General features: G+C 42.7%; 1 protein-coding gene across 2 annotated transcripts in view; it reads right to left on the bottom strand.

Annotated features, from left to right (window-relative positions):
• LOC132833441 (probable E3 ubiquitin-protein ligase HERC3) overlaps nucleotides 1-16,713 on the bottom strand; it is a 101,298-nt gene that overhangs the window by 63,054 nt on the left and 21,531 nt on the right. For both annotated transcript variants that reach the window (XM_060851729.1, XM_060851730.1), the window contains exons 3-4: nucleotides 2,081-2,240; nucleotides 389-465 (exon numbers count right to left, since the gene is read on the bottom strand). In XM_060851729.1, coding sequence (XP_060707712.1) covers nucleotides 389-465; nucleotides 2,081-2,240 — 237 coding nt within the window. The remainder of the gene's footprint in view (nucleotides 1-388; nucleotides 466-2,080; nucleotides 2,241-16,713) is intronic.

Here is a 16,713-nt window from a genome sequence, read left to right as displayed (position 1 = left end):
GGAACCAGAATGGTCAAAGATGTTTAAAGGGAGTTTGGGTTGGCATTGCCCATTTTACATTTTCATGTACAGTTTACCCCATTGAGAGTTAAAGTAATAGCATTGCTATAGATAACTGGAGATGGGGTTGGGAGACAGTATCAAGTAAGTGTAGGAAAACACACTGTGGTATGTTGCACCTTCACAGCAGTGCTCTGGACTGGGAGAGCAAATAGCCTATTGTACAACCTGCCAGTTTGCTTGGCAACTTGAATTTTTGCACATTTGACAGCACAAGGTCAAAAGCTGTAGCCATCCCTCCCCCAATCGAGTCACTGGGACCTGAGAGGTGATGGCAGTTCCGTGTCTCGGTGAGGTTAGTTACTGCACTCAGGTTATACAGAGGTACCTTTAGTAAGTGCCATGCAATGCCAGCTTCCGCAAGTGACCTGTATGACCACACATCCGCTCAACGTCCGGACTAACCTGGAGAAGAAAAGCTCACTTAAAAATGTCAAAGAGAAACCGGGAAGTAAAAAGAGAGAGAGGGAGAGAGAGAGAAAATCATGTCTGCAAAGATTTAGCCTCAATGAGTATTCTTGATGCAATCAGCACTCACCCTCACTAGGGAAGAAATAGGACAGCAAATCCCAGCATCCACATGCGCACTTGAACAGCAGCAATAAAACAAATACTACCCTACTATTTCATAACTTTCACTCCAGCCTCATTTGCCAAGTTTCACAGCAATCAAAAACACAGAATAGGCATAACAGTTCAGTTCTTACTATTTATTCAACACACTCGAGTTAAAAGGATTTCTTTACAATCATTTTCAGAGCCCACTGGGTGCAGATCTGGACACCACACCTGAGGAATGATTTACTGGCCTTGGATGGAGCACAGCATAGGTTGAAAAGAATGGTACCTGGACTTGCAGAAGTTATGAGAAGAGATTATATAAATTAGGCCTGTTTTCTCTAGAAGTTAGAAAGTTAAAGGGTGAGCTGATCGATGTCTTCAAGTTATTAACAGGAAAAATACAGGGTGGATAAAAGTAAACTATTTCTACTGATTGTGAATTCGAGAGCTAGGGGGTGTAGTCTGATAATTAGGGACAGAACTTTCTTCCACAAATGACAGTTAATGTAGGATCAGTTGTTAATATTAAATCTGAAATAGATAAATTTTTGATAAGCAAATGTAGTAAGGGATATCGGCCATGATCTCACTTAATGGCAGAACAGAAGTCACGCTGAGGGTCTAAAGACATTGGCGAGGCATCTTCTGAAATACAGTGTCCAGTTCTGGTCACCCAATTATAGGAAGGATATTATTAAACTGGAGGGGGATCAGAAGAGGTTTACAAGGATATTGCTGGGGATAGAAACTGAGTTATAAAGAAAGGCTGGATAGGCTGGGACCTTTTTCAAAGGAGGTTGATAGATACCCTTATAGAAGTTTATAAAGTAATACGGAATATAGATAGAGTCAATGGTACTTGTCTTTTGCTGGCTTTCAAGACAAAAGGGGCACATTTTTAAGGTTAAAGATTTAAAAAGAGACATGGGGCAATTTGGTTTTTTTTTAAACAGAGGGTGGTTCGCGTGTTGAATGAACTTTGAGGAAGTGGTGGATGTGGGTACGACTACAATGTTTAAAAGACATTTGGAGAAGTACATGAATAGGAAATATTTGGAGGGATATGGGCCAGGAGTAGGCAGGTGGGTCTAGTTTAGTTTGGGATTATGCTCGGCATGGACTGGTTGGACCGAAGGGTCTGTTTCCGTGCTGAATCTATAACAGGCTCAAGGGGCTGAATGCCATCCTTCACTCCTGATGAAGGACTTTTGCCCAAAACAGCGATGCTGCCTGACCTGCTGTGCTTTTCCAGCACACTAATCTTGCATCTTATCTCCAGCATCTACAGGACCCATTTTCACCTCAAGAGGCTGAATGGCCCACTCCTGTTCCTATGTTGCATTTCTGTTCATTTCCTTGCAGAATTCCAATTACAATATTTAACATTGTGTAAGCAGGCACTGAATCTCTGCAGCACACGACACCATAGTGAAGACTGTCCACGGGCACTGTCTATTACCTTGGTATCCGGACAGTCTCCTCAGTGGAATCGATCCCGAGCTGACCATCTCTTCCTGCTCCCCATGAAAAGACCTGACCTTGGTCATTGAGGGCAACAGTGTGGGCTTCTCCACAAGATGTGTGGACAATCGTCTGAGCGTCTAGTGCTGCAACTTGTTCTAACGAGAAAGGACAAGGATAAAGGAGAACGTCAAGATATGTCAGCACAAGGTTAGCCAAAGGAGATGTAAAGAAAACATGATGGCTCATAAGATAAATTAACTTGAGAAAACTGGAAGCAATTATATGAAATTCATTTTCTGCTGCATGTACATACATTATCCAGAAGGAGTGTCCCAGCACAGATTGTGTCAACTGATTCCAGTTATGCAGAACAAGTGAGGATTCATTAGTAAACAAGGATTACAAGTTAGACATTCCTGGACTCACTCACTCACTTGTCCTTTAAAATAATTAGTGCCATGGAGATCCTATCCCAACCATTCAAAGATCTGAAGTGACACAATTCCCAGGTTCTTCCCAATAAGCAAGAAGCTTTAAAACATATTTTAAAGTCATTCAGAGACCAAACAAAAGTGAGGCTCAGTACTCTTGAACAAAATAACATTGTATTGGCCAGTCCAGCATTCACAGCTTGCAACTTGTCTCACGGTGACCAAGGTAAGCTCACGGCTATGGAAAAGGCTAGGAACTGAAGCCTGGATTCCACGTCTTACGACCTTCTCCCCTCTTTCAAGAATTCCTCAGAAAATGTTTTTGTTTTAAGAATTATTTAGCCCCGACCATCATACTCCCTCTGAATACTCCTACAGGAGGTGCCAACTCTGGATGGACATTCTCCCAAAGGATTCAACAGTGAACCTCCAGCTATGGCTGTGCACCCACCATCGCTATCCCCAACCCACTTACTCTTATCTCATTAGGTACCCAATACATTTATCCACATTGTATACCTCCTTCCAAAGCCAGTGAATACACTCATCATCTGTTGATTTGATTACTCTTATCTGTCTGTCAACAGCTTTTTTTACCACAATAGGTAGAATAAAATTTGAATGCCATTTTTTCCTCCTGCATATATTGGATTTAGAGAGGTAAAATGCTGCAAAGCTTCCTGCAAGAACACCCATCAGACAAAACCAAACAGAGACATTAATTCGGGTGACAAAAATTTTCATCAAAAAGGTAGATTTAAAAGTGTTTTTTTGACAGAGATGGTGAGGTCTAGAGAGGGCATTTCAGAGCTTACCCAGAGGGAAAAGTACTTTTGGACTTGGAAATAAATGCTATGAAGCTCCATTTTCTGCTATGAAAGTCAGGTTGGATCTGTATGTCTCATTCTCAAATATTATTAATTTTCACCCTCAGGTAATACATGGGCAGGTGAAGGAACGGCTACCAAAGATCAGACAAAAGAAATCAGGGACAGTATGCTCAGTGAAATAATGCATAAGTGCTCACATGATGGGGGCACTGGGCTGTGGAGACAGGAAGGGGTGGAATAAGTGTCCCTGAATGGTTAGTTCAGGGAGAGAAATGGTAAACTGCGTAGAGTGAGGTTTAAGTTTTACATGTAACCCAAAAACATTACCAGAAACTAACCAGATAAGTCTTATATGTGCTTTGAGTGCAAAAGCAGGTTAGAGGTTATGAACTCACATCATGACTCCCCAAAGTCTGTCCACCATCTACAAGGCACAAATCAGGAATGTGATGGAACAGTCCCCATTTGCCTGGATGGGTGCAGCTCCCAACAAATACTCAAGAAGCTCAACACCACCTAGGACAACACTGCCCACTTGATTAGCACCAGATCCTCAAATATCCACTACCTCCATCAACTTCAGTAGCAGGTGTTGCCATCTACAAGATGCACTGCAGAAATTCACTGAAGCTTCTTTGACAGTACCTTCTAAACCCATGACCACTTGCATCTAGAAGGATAAACGCAGCAGATACATTGGAACATCACCACCTTCAAACTCCTCTCCACTCACCATCCTGACTTGGAAATACAGTGTATATCGCTGTTCCTTCACTGTTACTGGGTTAAAATCCGGGAATTGACTCAGAGGGTTTCATTTCAGTTAATGGATTGTAGCAATCCAAGAAGGTAGTTCCCCATCATCTTCCCAAGGGCACCTGAGTCTGGGCAATAAACACTGGCCAGCCAGGGATACCTACATCCTGTGAATGGAAGAACGTTTCTCAATACACTTTTAGACTGCCCAAAGTTTGGTCTATTTAAACCACTGTAAAAACAGATGTATGTTACATGTTGCTCTCAGTTCATTTCCCTATCAGTCATTACCAGCTAAAACAAACCTTTAAATTAGAGGTCGCCCTCCAGCTTCCTTCCACAAGCTTAACTTTTTATTTCTAAAGTTTGCTAATGGGACGACAATATCACTCTTAAAGCCTGCATTTATTCCAAACTGTCTTTGAGAAGAGTGGTCAGTGAACTAACTTTACTTATTAAAATAAACTCATGGATTGTGGACATTGCAAGCTTGGTCAGCATTTATTGCTCATCCCCTATCCAGGGGCATTAAATAAAACTTTAAAGACTAAGATTCCTAGATTTCCATTCCATAAGGATAAAGAGGGATAATGAAGTTACAGTTGATCGAGTTCAGGTAAAGACATGACCTCTCAGGATGCCTCAACGGGGATCAAAGATGGCGGCAATCTGAGAAGATCGCACTGCAGAGCCTCGCATCGCAGGAGGAGCAGGACGGTCCTTTAACCCGCCCAACCCAGGTCACCGGGATTTCCTGGGGCGTTGGAAAGATTGTGGAGCCCCAAAAAACATTTAAAAATGGACTTACCTGTATTTCCAGCTGTCCAGAAATGCCTATATAGGAAGGAGGAGCATCCGAGGCCGGGAAGACTCGTGAAATGCTGGGGAAACAGATTGAAGCGAAGCTGGCTCCAATCTCTCTCATACTGCAGAAGCATGAACAGCAGCTGGAGACCTGGAGAAGAGGACGGATGAGGTGGAGCACAGGGTCACAGTGGTGGAAGCTGATGCCAGTTCTTTCAAGGATGAGATCCAGACCCTGAAGACACAGGTTCGTAATTTGCGTGACCAAATGGATGATCTTGAAAACAGGGGCAGGCGAAAAACATTCGGATCATCGGTCTGCCTAAGGGTAAGGAAGGTGAGCGGCCTGTGGAATTTGTTGAAGATTGGTTTCCGAAATTCCTTGACTTGGAGGCTGGCATGAGGGGATTGAAGATAGAGAGGGCTCACCGGGTTGCAGCGCGGAGGTCGGGTCTTGGTCAATGCTCTCATCCTCTCCCGGTGCAGTTCCATCATTACCAGGAGATAAGGAGAGAGTCATGGAGGCTTCCAGACTCCAGGGGAAGGATCCAAAGGCCCTAATTTACAAGGGGTCTAAGATCATGTTTTTTCAGGACTTTTCAGCAGCAGTGATCCAGAAACGAAAATCATGTGATGGTGTCAAGAGAAGACTAAGGGAGCTTGGGATTCAGTACTCCCGAAGATATCCGGCAGTGCTTCGGATCACCTTAAATGGATCCACACATCTCTTTGACACATCGGAGAAGGCAAGAGACTTTGTGGACAAACTAACCTATTGTAAACAATTGTAGTATGTATAAATATTGTTGCTTGGGTATGCGTTTATCATTCTGTAAAAGAAATGGAGGAAATCTAGTTGGAGCTTTGTTTTTCCCTATTTTCCCCTCTATGGATTAGAATTTGGTTCAAACTATGTCTGGCGGTGGTTAAGATGTACATTTTAAATTTCTAGGTTTGGACATACTAAAGGATGGGTGGGGTATTTATTCCTCTTTTTTTAAATAAAAGAATGTTTTTTTATTCATATTGATATTCTATGGGGTGTTTATTCTCTTTAGCTTGTGTTTGCGATGCGGCTCTAGCTGGAAGAAGTGAAGGTGGTTGAGATGGTTCGGTGCCTACTTATGGGCAGTTTGGGACAGGTAATTGCCCCTGCCGGGCAGGGGGTGAGTTCCCCTACTCCGTGCTATTGGCGCTTTATATGTTGGTTTGTTTTCTGCTTTTTGTTGTTTTTTATTTTTAATAATTTTATATGTTTGTTAAATGTAGCGGTTTTAGTTTATGTAGTTTTTATATTTGGTGGACCATGCGACACTAAGGCTCAGCAATTTGTGGTTCGGGTTCCTCCTTTCTGGAATTAAATGTAATTGCAGAAGATTATGGCTAATGATTTGATTAAATGGTGTACCTGGAAGATCAAGGGAAGTCACTCACCAATTCAAAGGAAGAAGGTACTCTTGAGTCTTAGAAAGGAGAAGGTGGAAATAGCTTTGTTACAGGAGACACATTTGGATGACAAGGAGCATCTGAAATTACAGCAGAACGGCTTTGACCGAGTTTATTTTTCATCATTTATGCCAGAAGTAGGGGAGTGGCTATATTGGTGAGGAAAAAATCTCCCATTTAAATTGTTGGAATGAGTTAAAGACACATACGGGAGGTTTGTAATTCTTAAAGTCTTGATAAATGGGGAAGAATATGGTGGTTTAAATGTTTATTGTCCCCCCAGCTCATCCTCTTAAATTCTTGGGAGATGCTTTATCTAAACTGATAAGTCTCAAGTCTCGGCACATCATTATAGGGGGAGATTTTAACTGTCTTATGGACCCCACAGTAGACAGGTTGCCTAAAAGTCCCTCGATACCCTCTGCACAAACTAAACAGTTATTGGGTTTGTGTGGGGAATTAGGGTTGGTGGACATCTGGAGGTGTCTCCACCCTACAGGTAGGGATTTCACATTTTTCTCCAATCCGCATACATGTCACACAAGGATTGATTTTTTTCTGACCCCTGCCACCCTGGATCTGGTGGCATCTTGTACGATTGGTAATATTGCCATCTCTGATCACGCTCCAGCGTACCTCATGGTTAAGATTAAGGATGTTACAGTGGATTCAAGGTACTGGCGAACGGACCCCTTTATTCTCATGGACAGCAAGTTTGTGGAGTATTTCTCTAGGGAATTTCGGGCATTCCTAGACAACATAGGCTCGGTTGATAGCTCACCTGTTCTCTGGGAAAATGCCAAAGCTTATGCCAGGGGGTTAGTTATTTCATATTCCACCAGTAGGAAGTGGCAGAAGGGTGAGCAGCAACGTCTTCTTGAAGCACGGTTGAAGGCAGCCGAGAAGGCCTATTTTGACAGACCCTTGTTGGTCAAACTACAGAGGATTACGGCACTGCGGTCTGCACTAAATTCCATGCTCACGCAGACAGCAAAGAAAGAGCTGGCTTTTGCAAAGCAAAGATTATACGAGCATAGTGACAAGCCAGGCAAATACTTAGCATACCTTGCCAGAAAGAGAAGTGCCCCACAAACCATTAGAGCAATTAGGGAAGGGTCGGAGAACCTAACGTGATTCTAAAAAGATTAATGCGGCATTCCAGAGATTCTACCCTAAGTTATATCAGTCTGAGAATTGTGAGGAGGGGCAGGCCAAAATGGAATCCTTTTTTAGAGATCTGAAGCTCCCGGGTGTGACTCCCGAACAACAGTCCTTTCTCAATGCCCCATTATCAGAGCAAGAAGTGCAGGAAGCTGTGAGGCAGCTTCAGAGTGGAAAGGCGCCCGGTCCTGACGGACTTCCCAGTGAATTCTATAAGGAATTTATAAGTATACTATCAGGCTCGATGCTGAATATGTTTAATGATTCATACAGTCATGTTTGTCTCCCACCATCTCAGAGAGAGGCCAATATTTCACTTATCCTTAAAAAGGGAAGGACCTGGAAGATTGTGCTTCATACAGGCCCATCTCGCTCTTAAATGCGGACTTTAAGATCCTCATTAAGGCTAGAGACTGTGTTACCCTCTATTATTAAAGAGGATCAGACGGGCTTCATAAAGGGTCGCAGATACTCCAATAATGTTAGGAGGCTGCTTAACGTAATTCAAGCATGCCAACAGCAGTCAATACAGGGATTGGTGATTTCTTTAGATGCAGAGAAGGCATTTGACCGAGTTGAGTGGCCGTACCTTTTCTATACTCTAGACCAGTTTGGTCTGGGTGAAGTTTTCATAAAATGGGTAAACGTTCTCTCCAGTGTACCTCTCACGGCGGTCATTACCAATAGGGTATGATCAAACAATTTTAATATTTTTAGGGGCAGCCGGCAGGGCTGTCCCCTTTCACCATTACTTTTTACGTTGGTGATGGAACCGTTGGCAGAAGCCATTCGTGGGAATCTCAATATATCAGCTCCAGAAGTGGAGTCAAAATTACATAAGATCTCGCTGTACGCAGATGACATTCTAATTTTCTTGACAAATCCAGCAGTCTCAGTGCCTCGCTTAATACAACGCATTCACGCGTTTGGCACTTTTTCAGGGTATAAGATTAATTTTGTTAAATCAGAGGTTATGCCTATGGGTGGTCTTCTGAAAGAGTTGGCTCTTCAGAGTAACTATAGATTCCCATTAAGGTGGTCACGGAGGGGTTGTGTGTATTTGGGCATATTCATTACTCCAATTCTAGATTGGCAGTTCAAAGCCAATTTTACTCAATTATTTGGAAAAATTAAACAAGATCTCCAAAGATGGGAGGGACTTCCAGTCTCGTGTTTGGGTCAGATAGCGCTTATTAAGATGAATATTCTCCCTCTTTTGCCATACCCTATACAGATGCTCCCCCCGATTTTCAATAAACAAACACTCAGGAAATTGAACGGTTGGTTCAGCTCCTTTATCTGGCACCATAAACGGCCCCTCGTTAAATTAGCCAAACTGCAGTTGCCTCACAGATTGGGGGTAGTAGTCCTTCCGGATATTAAAAATTACTAATTAAGCTCGTTTTTGATCTACATGAGTGATTGGGTTTGTGGGGACCCTCTTTCAATACGGCTAGATATCGAAGCCTCCTCGGCAAGATTAGATTAGATTACTTTAGATTAGATTAGATTACTTACAGTGTGGAAACAGGCCCTTCGGTCCAACAAGTCCACACCGACCCGCCGAAGCGAAACCCACCCATACCCCTACATTTACCCCTTACCTAACACTACGGGCAATTTAGCATGGCCAATTCACCTGACCCGCACATCTTTGGACTGTGGGAGGAAACCGGAGCACCCGGAGGAAACCCACGCAGACACGGGGAGAACGTGCAAACTCCACACAGTCAGTCGCCTGAGGCGGGAATTGAACCCAGGTCCCTGGCGCTGTGAGGCAGCAGTGCTAACCACTGTACCACCGTGCCGCCCTGAAGGTGCTCCCTTACCAGTTTGCTGTTTTTGGACAAGGTGAGGACAGTTAGGGAATATTGCCATAACCCAATAGTCATCAATACTGTTAAAGCATGGAGGGGAACTTGGCAGAGGGAAGGTAATATTGGCAAAACATCTTTGTTTACACCTTTAGTGGGTATGCCGGATTTTCAACTGGGTATGATAGATTCAGGATTTAAACGTTGGGCAGCTAGGGGTATATCTTGCATGGGTGATTTATTTGAGGGAGACGCAATGAAGTCCTTCGCTCAGTTAGTACAGAAGTACAAGTTACCTAATAGAGACCTCTTTCGTTTTTTTCAAGTTAGGGATTTTATTCAAAAAAAGACCACACTTTTGACTGATCCCTACAAATCTGACATAGAAAGAGGGGTACTAAGGGCTAAGAGTACACTCTCTGTCAGTACTCTATATCACCAATCGGGGGTGCCACCTCAGATGAGTCTGATCGACTCTGCAAGATGTGGAAAAGAGAGTTGGGTGTTGAAGTTTCTTCAGAAGCATGGGAGGATATTTGGGAGAATACAAGGAAGATATCAATTTGCAATAGGACCCGTGCTTTACAGTTGAAGATTCTTCACAGGGTCCACTTAGCCCCAGACCATTTGTCAAAATTTAAACCAGGGGTATCTTCAGCATGTCCCAAGTGCAAGGACTGCACAGGTACTCTTACCCATTGTCTTTGGTCTTGTGACAGGCTTCAAACATATTGAAGCGCTGTGGTGGGTGCAGTGGAGAGGATTTTAGGTGTAGGGGTGGAGGAGGACCCTATTTCTCTCCTTTTGGGCCAACCCACTGTACTTCCTGCAGACACACATAAGAAAAAAAAAATTCAATACTCTTACATTCCACACAAGGAAGGATATCTTGCTAGGTTGGATATCCGAAAAAACCCCAGGCCTGTCAGGCTGGCAGAAGATTGTTATGGAGCATATTCCCCTGGATTTTCTCACAAATATGGCACACCACAAAACTGAGAATTTTTAAAAGACATGGTAACCCTTTTTGAAATACCTGGACACAGATTTATCTGCCACACTAACAAGGGCTTTTATATAGCCACAACGATAGTGTTTCATGGGTCCAATGTTCAGGGAGGAGGAACTGTGAACGCACTTTTGTTTGGCTGGGCTGAGTTATTACTATTTATTTGTTTGTTGTTATTTATTTATTTAGTTAGTTAAATGGCTAGTTTAGGTTTTTTTTAAATTTTATATTTCTCGATATGTGTTTATACATTTGTACAGGAGGGTGGGTTGGGGTTTTTTTTATTATTGGTGTTTATTTTTGTACTATTTTTGTACTGTTCTGAATTGCATGTTTTGTATTTGTTGGAATATTTAAAAATCTACTTTTTCTTAATAAAAATATATTATTTTTAAAAAATGCCTCAACAGCCTCCATTAGAAGGAGCAGATATGTACCATTCAGCCTATTGAAGCTGCTCTGCAATTCAAAGAGATAACAGCTGATCTGATAATCATCAACTTCCCTTTCCTGCCTCTGTTAGCCAACCCTCCATCCATGCTAATTGTACAGCCTCCAATAGAGGACTCTTTTCTTATTAAGGAACCTAATTAGAGATTAGAGTCCCGACAGTATGGAAACAGGCCCTTTGGCCCAGCAAGTCCAAACTGACCCTCCAAAGAGTAACGCACCCAGACCCATTCCCCTATCCTATATTTACCCTTGACTAATGCACCTAACAAATTTAGCATGGCCAATTCACCTGACCTGCACATCTTTGGATTGTGGGAGGAAAACGGAACACCTCGAGGAAACCCACGCAGACACAGGGAGAACGTCTGTCTGTGTGGAGTTTGTACAGTCACCTGAGCTGGGAATTGAACCTGGGTCCCTGTGCTGTGGGGCAGCAGTGCTAACCACTGAGCCACCGTGCCGCCCCTTACCTGTGATACTTTACCAAACATTCCAAAAAGCCAAATATATTACGTCCACTATTTCCTGCTTGTTACATCCTCAAAAACAATGTATCATATATCACTTGTCATCCATGCATCCCATCTAGAGTCTGTTTGATCAGACTACATATTTTGAAATGCTCTGTTATGTCCTTATAACAGATACTAGCATTTTCGCAATAACAGACATTAAGGTGACTGGCCTACAGTTGCCTCTTTTGTCGTCTCCTCTTCTTAAACAAATTGTTAGTTTTCCAGAATCTAAGGTTTCCTTGAATATTCCTACCAATGCACCCACTAACACTGCAGCTTTAATATCCTAGAATGCACCCCATCAGGTCCAGGGGACCATTGTCAGAGCCATTCGTTTCCCTAGCACGTTTTCTTCTGTGCTACTTATTGTATTGTAGAGTCAGACAGCACCAACACAGACTCTTTGGTCCAACTAGCCCATGTCGAACATCATCCCAAACTAAACTAATCTCACCTGCATACTCCTGGCCAATATCCCTCCAAACCTTTCCAATTCATGTACTTACCTAAATGTCTTTTAAACATTGCAACCATACCCTTATCCATCACTTCCTCTGAAGTTCATTCCACACAAGAACCACCCTCTGTGTAAAACATTTGCCCCCATGTCTTTTGTCAATCTCTCTCCTCTCACTTTAATGTGAGCCCTTGTTTTGAACCCCCCTCACACACCCATCCTGAGAAAAGACAACAACTATTAATCCTTTAATTTCATTTCCTTTCCTCGTTTTCCCCTTTAATATTTTGTATGGAATGCAATCAGTGTCTGTTACTGTGAAAACTGATGCCAAGTTTTTATTCAAGTCCATCATTTCCTGGTTCCCCATTATTATTTCCCCAGCTCATGTTCATATTGGCCTCTCTCTTCCTTTGTAAATAACTGACCAGCCAGCTACTGATCCCTCAAGGGGGACAGGGTAGGAGACAATTACGATAAACAGTTGCAAAAGGTAAGCTTGTTTTAGCAAGTTTTGAGAAGATTTGTAGCTCAGGTTGAGGTTCTGGATGTAGGTTTGCTCACTGAAATGGAAGGTTCGTTTCCTGGAAATGACATCACCAACCCATAGAAACCCAAACATATAAGTAGAAAGCAGGAATTATCAACAGTGTTTCACTGAAGATGTTACCTTGTAGGGTGACAAAACGTCTGGAAGTGAACCTTCCAGCTCAGCAAGCAAACATACATCCAGGTTTGTTTTCTTAGGAAAGACAAAACTGAAGGTGATTTAATTAAAGCCATCTAACAGGACTAACTACACGGATCTACCAAACATCATTCTAGTCAAAAAGTGAAGCAGTGCAGTATCCCTCAACCAACATGACATACACAGATCATTATCTCATTGCTGTGTGCACACAAATTGCTACTGCATTTCCCACATTGTGAGATATAGTCCACTTGCACTCAACTGCAGTCAGGGCACCCCATGATCATGAAAAGGTGCTATACCAATATAGTTCTTGTTTTCACTTGCATAAGTCCCAGTTACATCAGGAAACGTAATTGATACAAGAAAATAAATCCCTAAGAAATCAAGTGGATTGAAGTAATACTGAGTGGGTTTACACAAGTCTCTGAAGGATGTGGTTCCTGACCTGGCAGGGAGCACTGACATATTAAAAATAAACAAGTTTAATAATTGCTTTCTCCCCCCACACAATGTGATTGGTTTCCCATTTCATTTACAAGGTTTTCCAGCCCTTTACATCAAGACCATGCTATTGTATATATACACGAAATAGATGAAAAAGAACAATGCCAAAACATGTGAATACTTCAGAAAGGAAGAAGTGAAGCAGAACAAGAAAATTCAGGGGAAGGAAATCAGGTGAGAAACAGAGTCAAAGACAGGATTTTCCCCAATCCCAGTGGACGTGGCTCTGAAGCCATGTGGAAGGGACATGAAAATTATGCTAAAAAGTGTGAAGCCTGTTTCTATGGCAACCCTTGCTTTTGCGTGCACACAGCAAAAAAAGGGATGGCACAGACCGAATGGGCCAAACAGCCCCATTTGTCCTTTAATGGAACTCAGCATCATTGATGATCAATTATGGAACTTGGACTTCAGGTAAACAATGTACTACAGGTGTGACAACTTATTACACTTATGGAGTGCAGAATAATTTTGGTGAGCTCCTATTCAAGTGATAGCTAAAGTAAAGATCCTGTTCGGTTTGGCAATTTTTACTGAACCCACAGCAAACTGGGCACATGCCAGGCGTTTCGACAAGTCATTAAACAGTTGGCATTGCAACGGCAGAATGTAGAAATACAGCACGGCACAAGAATGATGCCAAGGTGTGATGACAGCAGAAAATATATGTCTTGCAAAAAAAGGATAACGAGCATTGGAACACAAAGTGCAAATTTGAGAGTTAAACCATGCCTTTTGGGGGATCCAAGATGGCGGCGACCCAGCAAGACTGAGTCCACAGTGCTCTACCCAAAACTTGGGAAAAGTGGGCTATCCACCCCCACCACACTCACTAAACCATTTATAATAGTTGTTAACCTTAAATAGTTACCTATTAGTACATTTAAATAGTCTAATACTAGCTGGAAAATGAGTAAAGGGAAGGGAACAGGCGGCTCTAAGAAAGCAGGGACCCCTCCCCCACCCTCTCCCTCTTCAGCTGCAACAAAGGTGTCTTCAGCTACTTCAGGAGATTTACCAATGAAGATGAGCTTTGAGGAGATGTTTGCCAGGTGGGAGGCGAAGATTGATGCTTTTATCGATGAGTCTCGGCAGAGCAGAGAAGCACCATCAGCCGAGCTGCAGAAGCAGGGCAGAGACATTCAGGAATTGGAGTGCCGAGTCAGAGAGGTGGAGTCGAAGGCCGCAGCCTCAGAGACTGGGATAAAATCAACAGCCGACCACATCCGTTTTTCTCGAGAATCGAGTCCAGAACCTAGAAAACCACATTGATGACCTCGAAAATCGATGTCGTAGAAAAAATATTCGGTTGTTGGGCCTTCCCGAGCAGGAAGAGGGAGGCCAGCTGACAGCATTCTTAGAGCATTGGCTGCCACAACTTTTAAATCTGCAGGCTGGATCAGGCCAGGTAAGGGTAGAATGGGCCTACCGGGTCACAGTACGTGGGCCCGGCTCAACCCAGCGCCCACGCCCGGTCCTGTTCCAGCTGCAGAGCTATAGGGAGAGGCAGATGCTCCTGGAAGCCTCAAGAAATCTGGGAAAAGATCCCCAAGCTATGACCCACAAAGGATCCAGGATCATGCTGTTCCAGGACTTCTCCCCAGCTTTGGTCCGAAAGAGGAAGGCATTCGATGAGGCGAAGAAGCGTTTAAGGGACTTAAATATCCAGTACTCCTTACGATATCCAGCGACGCTACGCCTTAGCCACGAAGGATCCATATATAACTTCGAATCACCGGAGAAGGCTAAGGAATTCTTGGACTCTCTTAAATAAGCTGTAAGAGATTGTGGACGCTGGTCTGCCTTTCCCATTATTTTGGTTTACATCCCTTCATCTTTTCTTATCTTTCCCCCTATGTGTGTATGTATATATATATGTTGGGGCGTTTGGTTAATGTTGATGGGGGGAGGTGGTTACCTTATTCTATTTTACTTCTGTTTTTAGGAGCGGGGTTGTTTTTCTTTCCCCTGTTATTCTGTGGTATTATATTTAAGTATTACGTGTTGAGATTGTAACCTTATAGTTATATATGGTATTAATATTCCCAAATATATTTAGATGTGGGTGTGGGTGGGGGTGGGGTGTTCACTGTTGACTCTAGCTTTATATTATATTTGAATTCTCCTCATTTTATTGAGGAACACCTGGGTCAAGGGTGGGGCACTGGTTGGAAGAGGGTAAGATGGACTGTGGGAGAGGAAGTGACGCTCCCTGGGAACAAGGGAGAAAATCTCCAATTCGGAATGTTTTATATTTTTTATACTTAGAAAGAGTTTTTTGTTATATTGTTTTGAGTGTATCAGAGAATCTTTACTTTTGTAAATCTTGTATGCTCCATGCTCGGGATGTTCTAGATAGGGTTTCCCCTCCCGAGGGGTCTCGGATCTGTCCAGATGATTATGGCTGAACAGTCGGTTAAGTGGTGCACCTGGAATGTCAGGGGGAGTAATTCGCCAGTTAAAAGGAAGAAAATATTATCAAATCTTAAGAAGGAGAGAGTTGATATAGCTCTCCTACAGGAGACACACCTGTCGGATAAAGAACACTTAAAATTACGACAGGGCGGATTTGATCAGGCCTTTTTTTCCTCTTTTAATTCAAAAAGCAGGGGAGTGGTTATCCTTGTCAGGAAGAACTTCCCTTTGAAAATTCTAAATCAGATAAAAGACGAATCTGGACGATATATTTTGATTAAAGCCCTCATAAATGGAGAGGAATATGGGATCTTAAATGTATACTGCCCCCCGGCACACCCCTTTAAATTCATAACGGAAGCTTTTTCAAAACTGATGGCCTTTGGTGCCCGTCATACAATTATAGGGGGAGACTTTAATTGTATTATGGATCCGGAAATAGACAGGATTCCCAAGAGTGCCGCTGGAGTATCTCCCAGATCTAGACAACTGGCGGACCTGAATAAAGAATTAGGATTGGTAGATGTATGGAGATGTCTCCATCCACAGGGTAGAGATTTTTCTTTCTACTCTAATCCACATAAATGTCACACAAGAATTGATATGTTTTTTGCCCCATCGATTTTTCTAAACTCTATAGCAACCTGTAAAATAGGTACTATAGCAATCTCTGACCATGCCGCTGTATACATGGAAACTAAGGTAAAGAACAATGGGACATCTGCTCGGCATTGGCATATGGACCCCTTCCTGATAAAAGATAGCAAATTTTTAAAGTACTTCTCCCAAGAACTTAAAACTTTTTTAGAAATTAATACTGGTACGGCCAGCAATCCGTCAATGATGTGGGAGACCATCAAAGCTTATGCACGAGGTTTGATCATCTCCTATTCAGCGACCCAGAGGAAAATGAAGGGAGAGCAACAGCGTCTGCTCGAAGCTCGCCTAAAAGCAGCCGAAACAGCATACGCTGATAGACCTTCTATCACAAAATTGCAGAGGATTACAGCTCTTAGGACAGCTTTAAACACCGCGCTTACTCAAACGGCTAAAAGGGAAATATTATTTGCGAAACAAAGATTATATGAATATGGCGACAAACCGGGTAGATACTTAGCATTTCTTGCAAAGAAAAAGAAAGCCCCTCAAACTATTCCGACCATCAAGGAAAGTACAGGTACCCTGACTCATGATCATAAAAAGATCAATGCGACCTTTAAAGAATTTTATTCTGAACTATATAGATCACAGGATTGTGAAGATAGGATTAGGAGGATGCAGTCATTTTTTAAAAATTTGACCTTCCCGGGCCTGACTCCGGAACAGGTGTCGGCCCTAA

This window comes from Hemiscyllium ocellatum, chromosome 36 (assembly GCF_020745735.1).
Source record: "Hemiscyllium ocellatum isolate sHemOce1 chromosome 36, sHemOce1.pat.X.cur, whole genome shotgun sequence".
Lineage (NCBI taxonomy): Eukaryota > Metazoa > Chordata > Chondrichthyes > Orectolobiformes > Hemiscylliidae > Hemiscyllium > Hemiscyllium ocellatum.
Note: the sequence above shows the minus strand (reverse complement) of the source record. Positions and strands in the feature narration are given on the sequence as shown.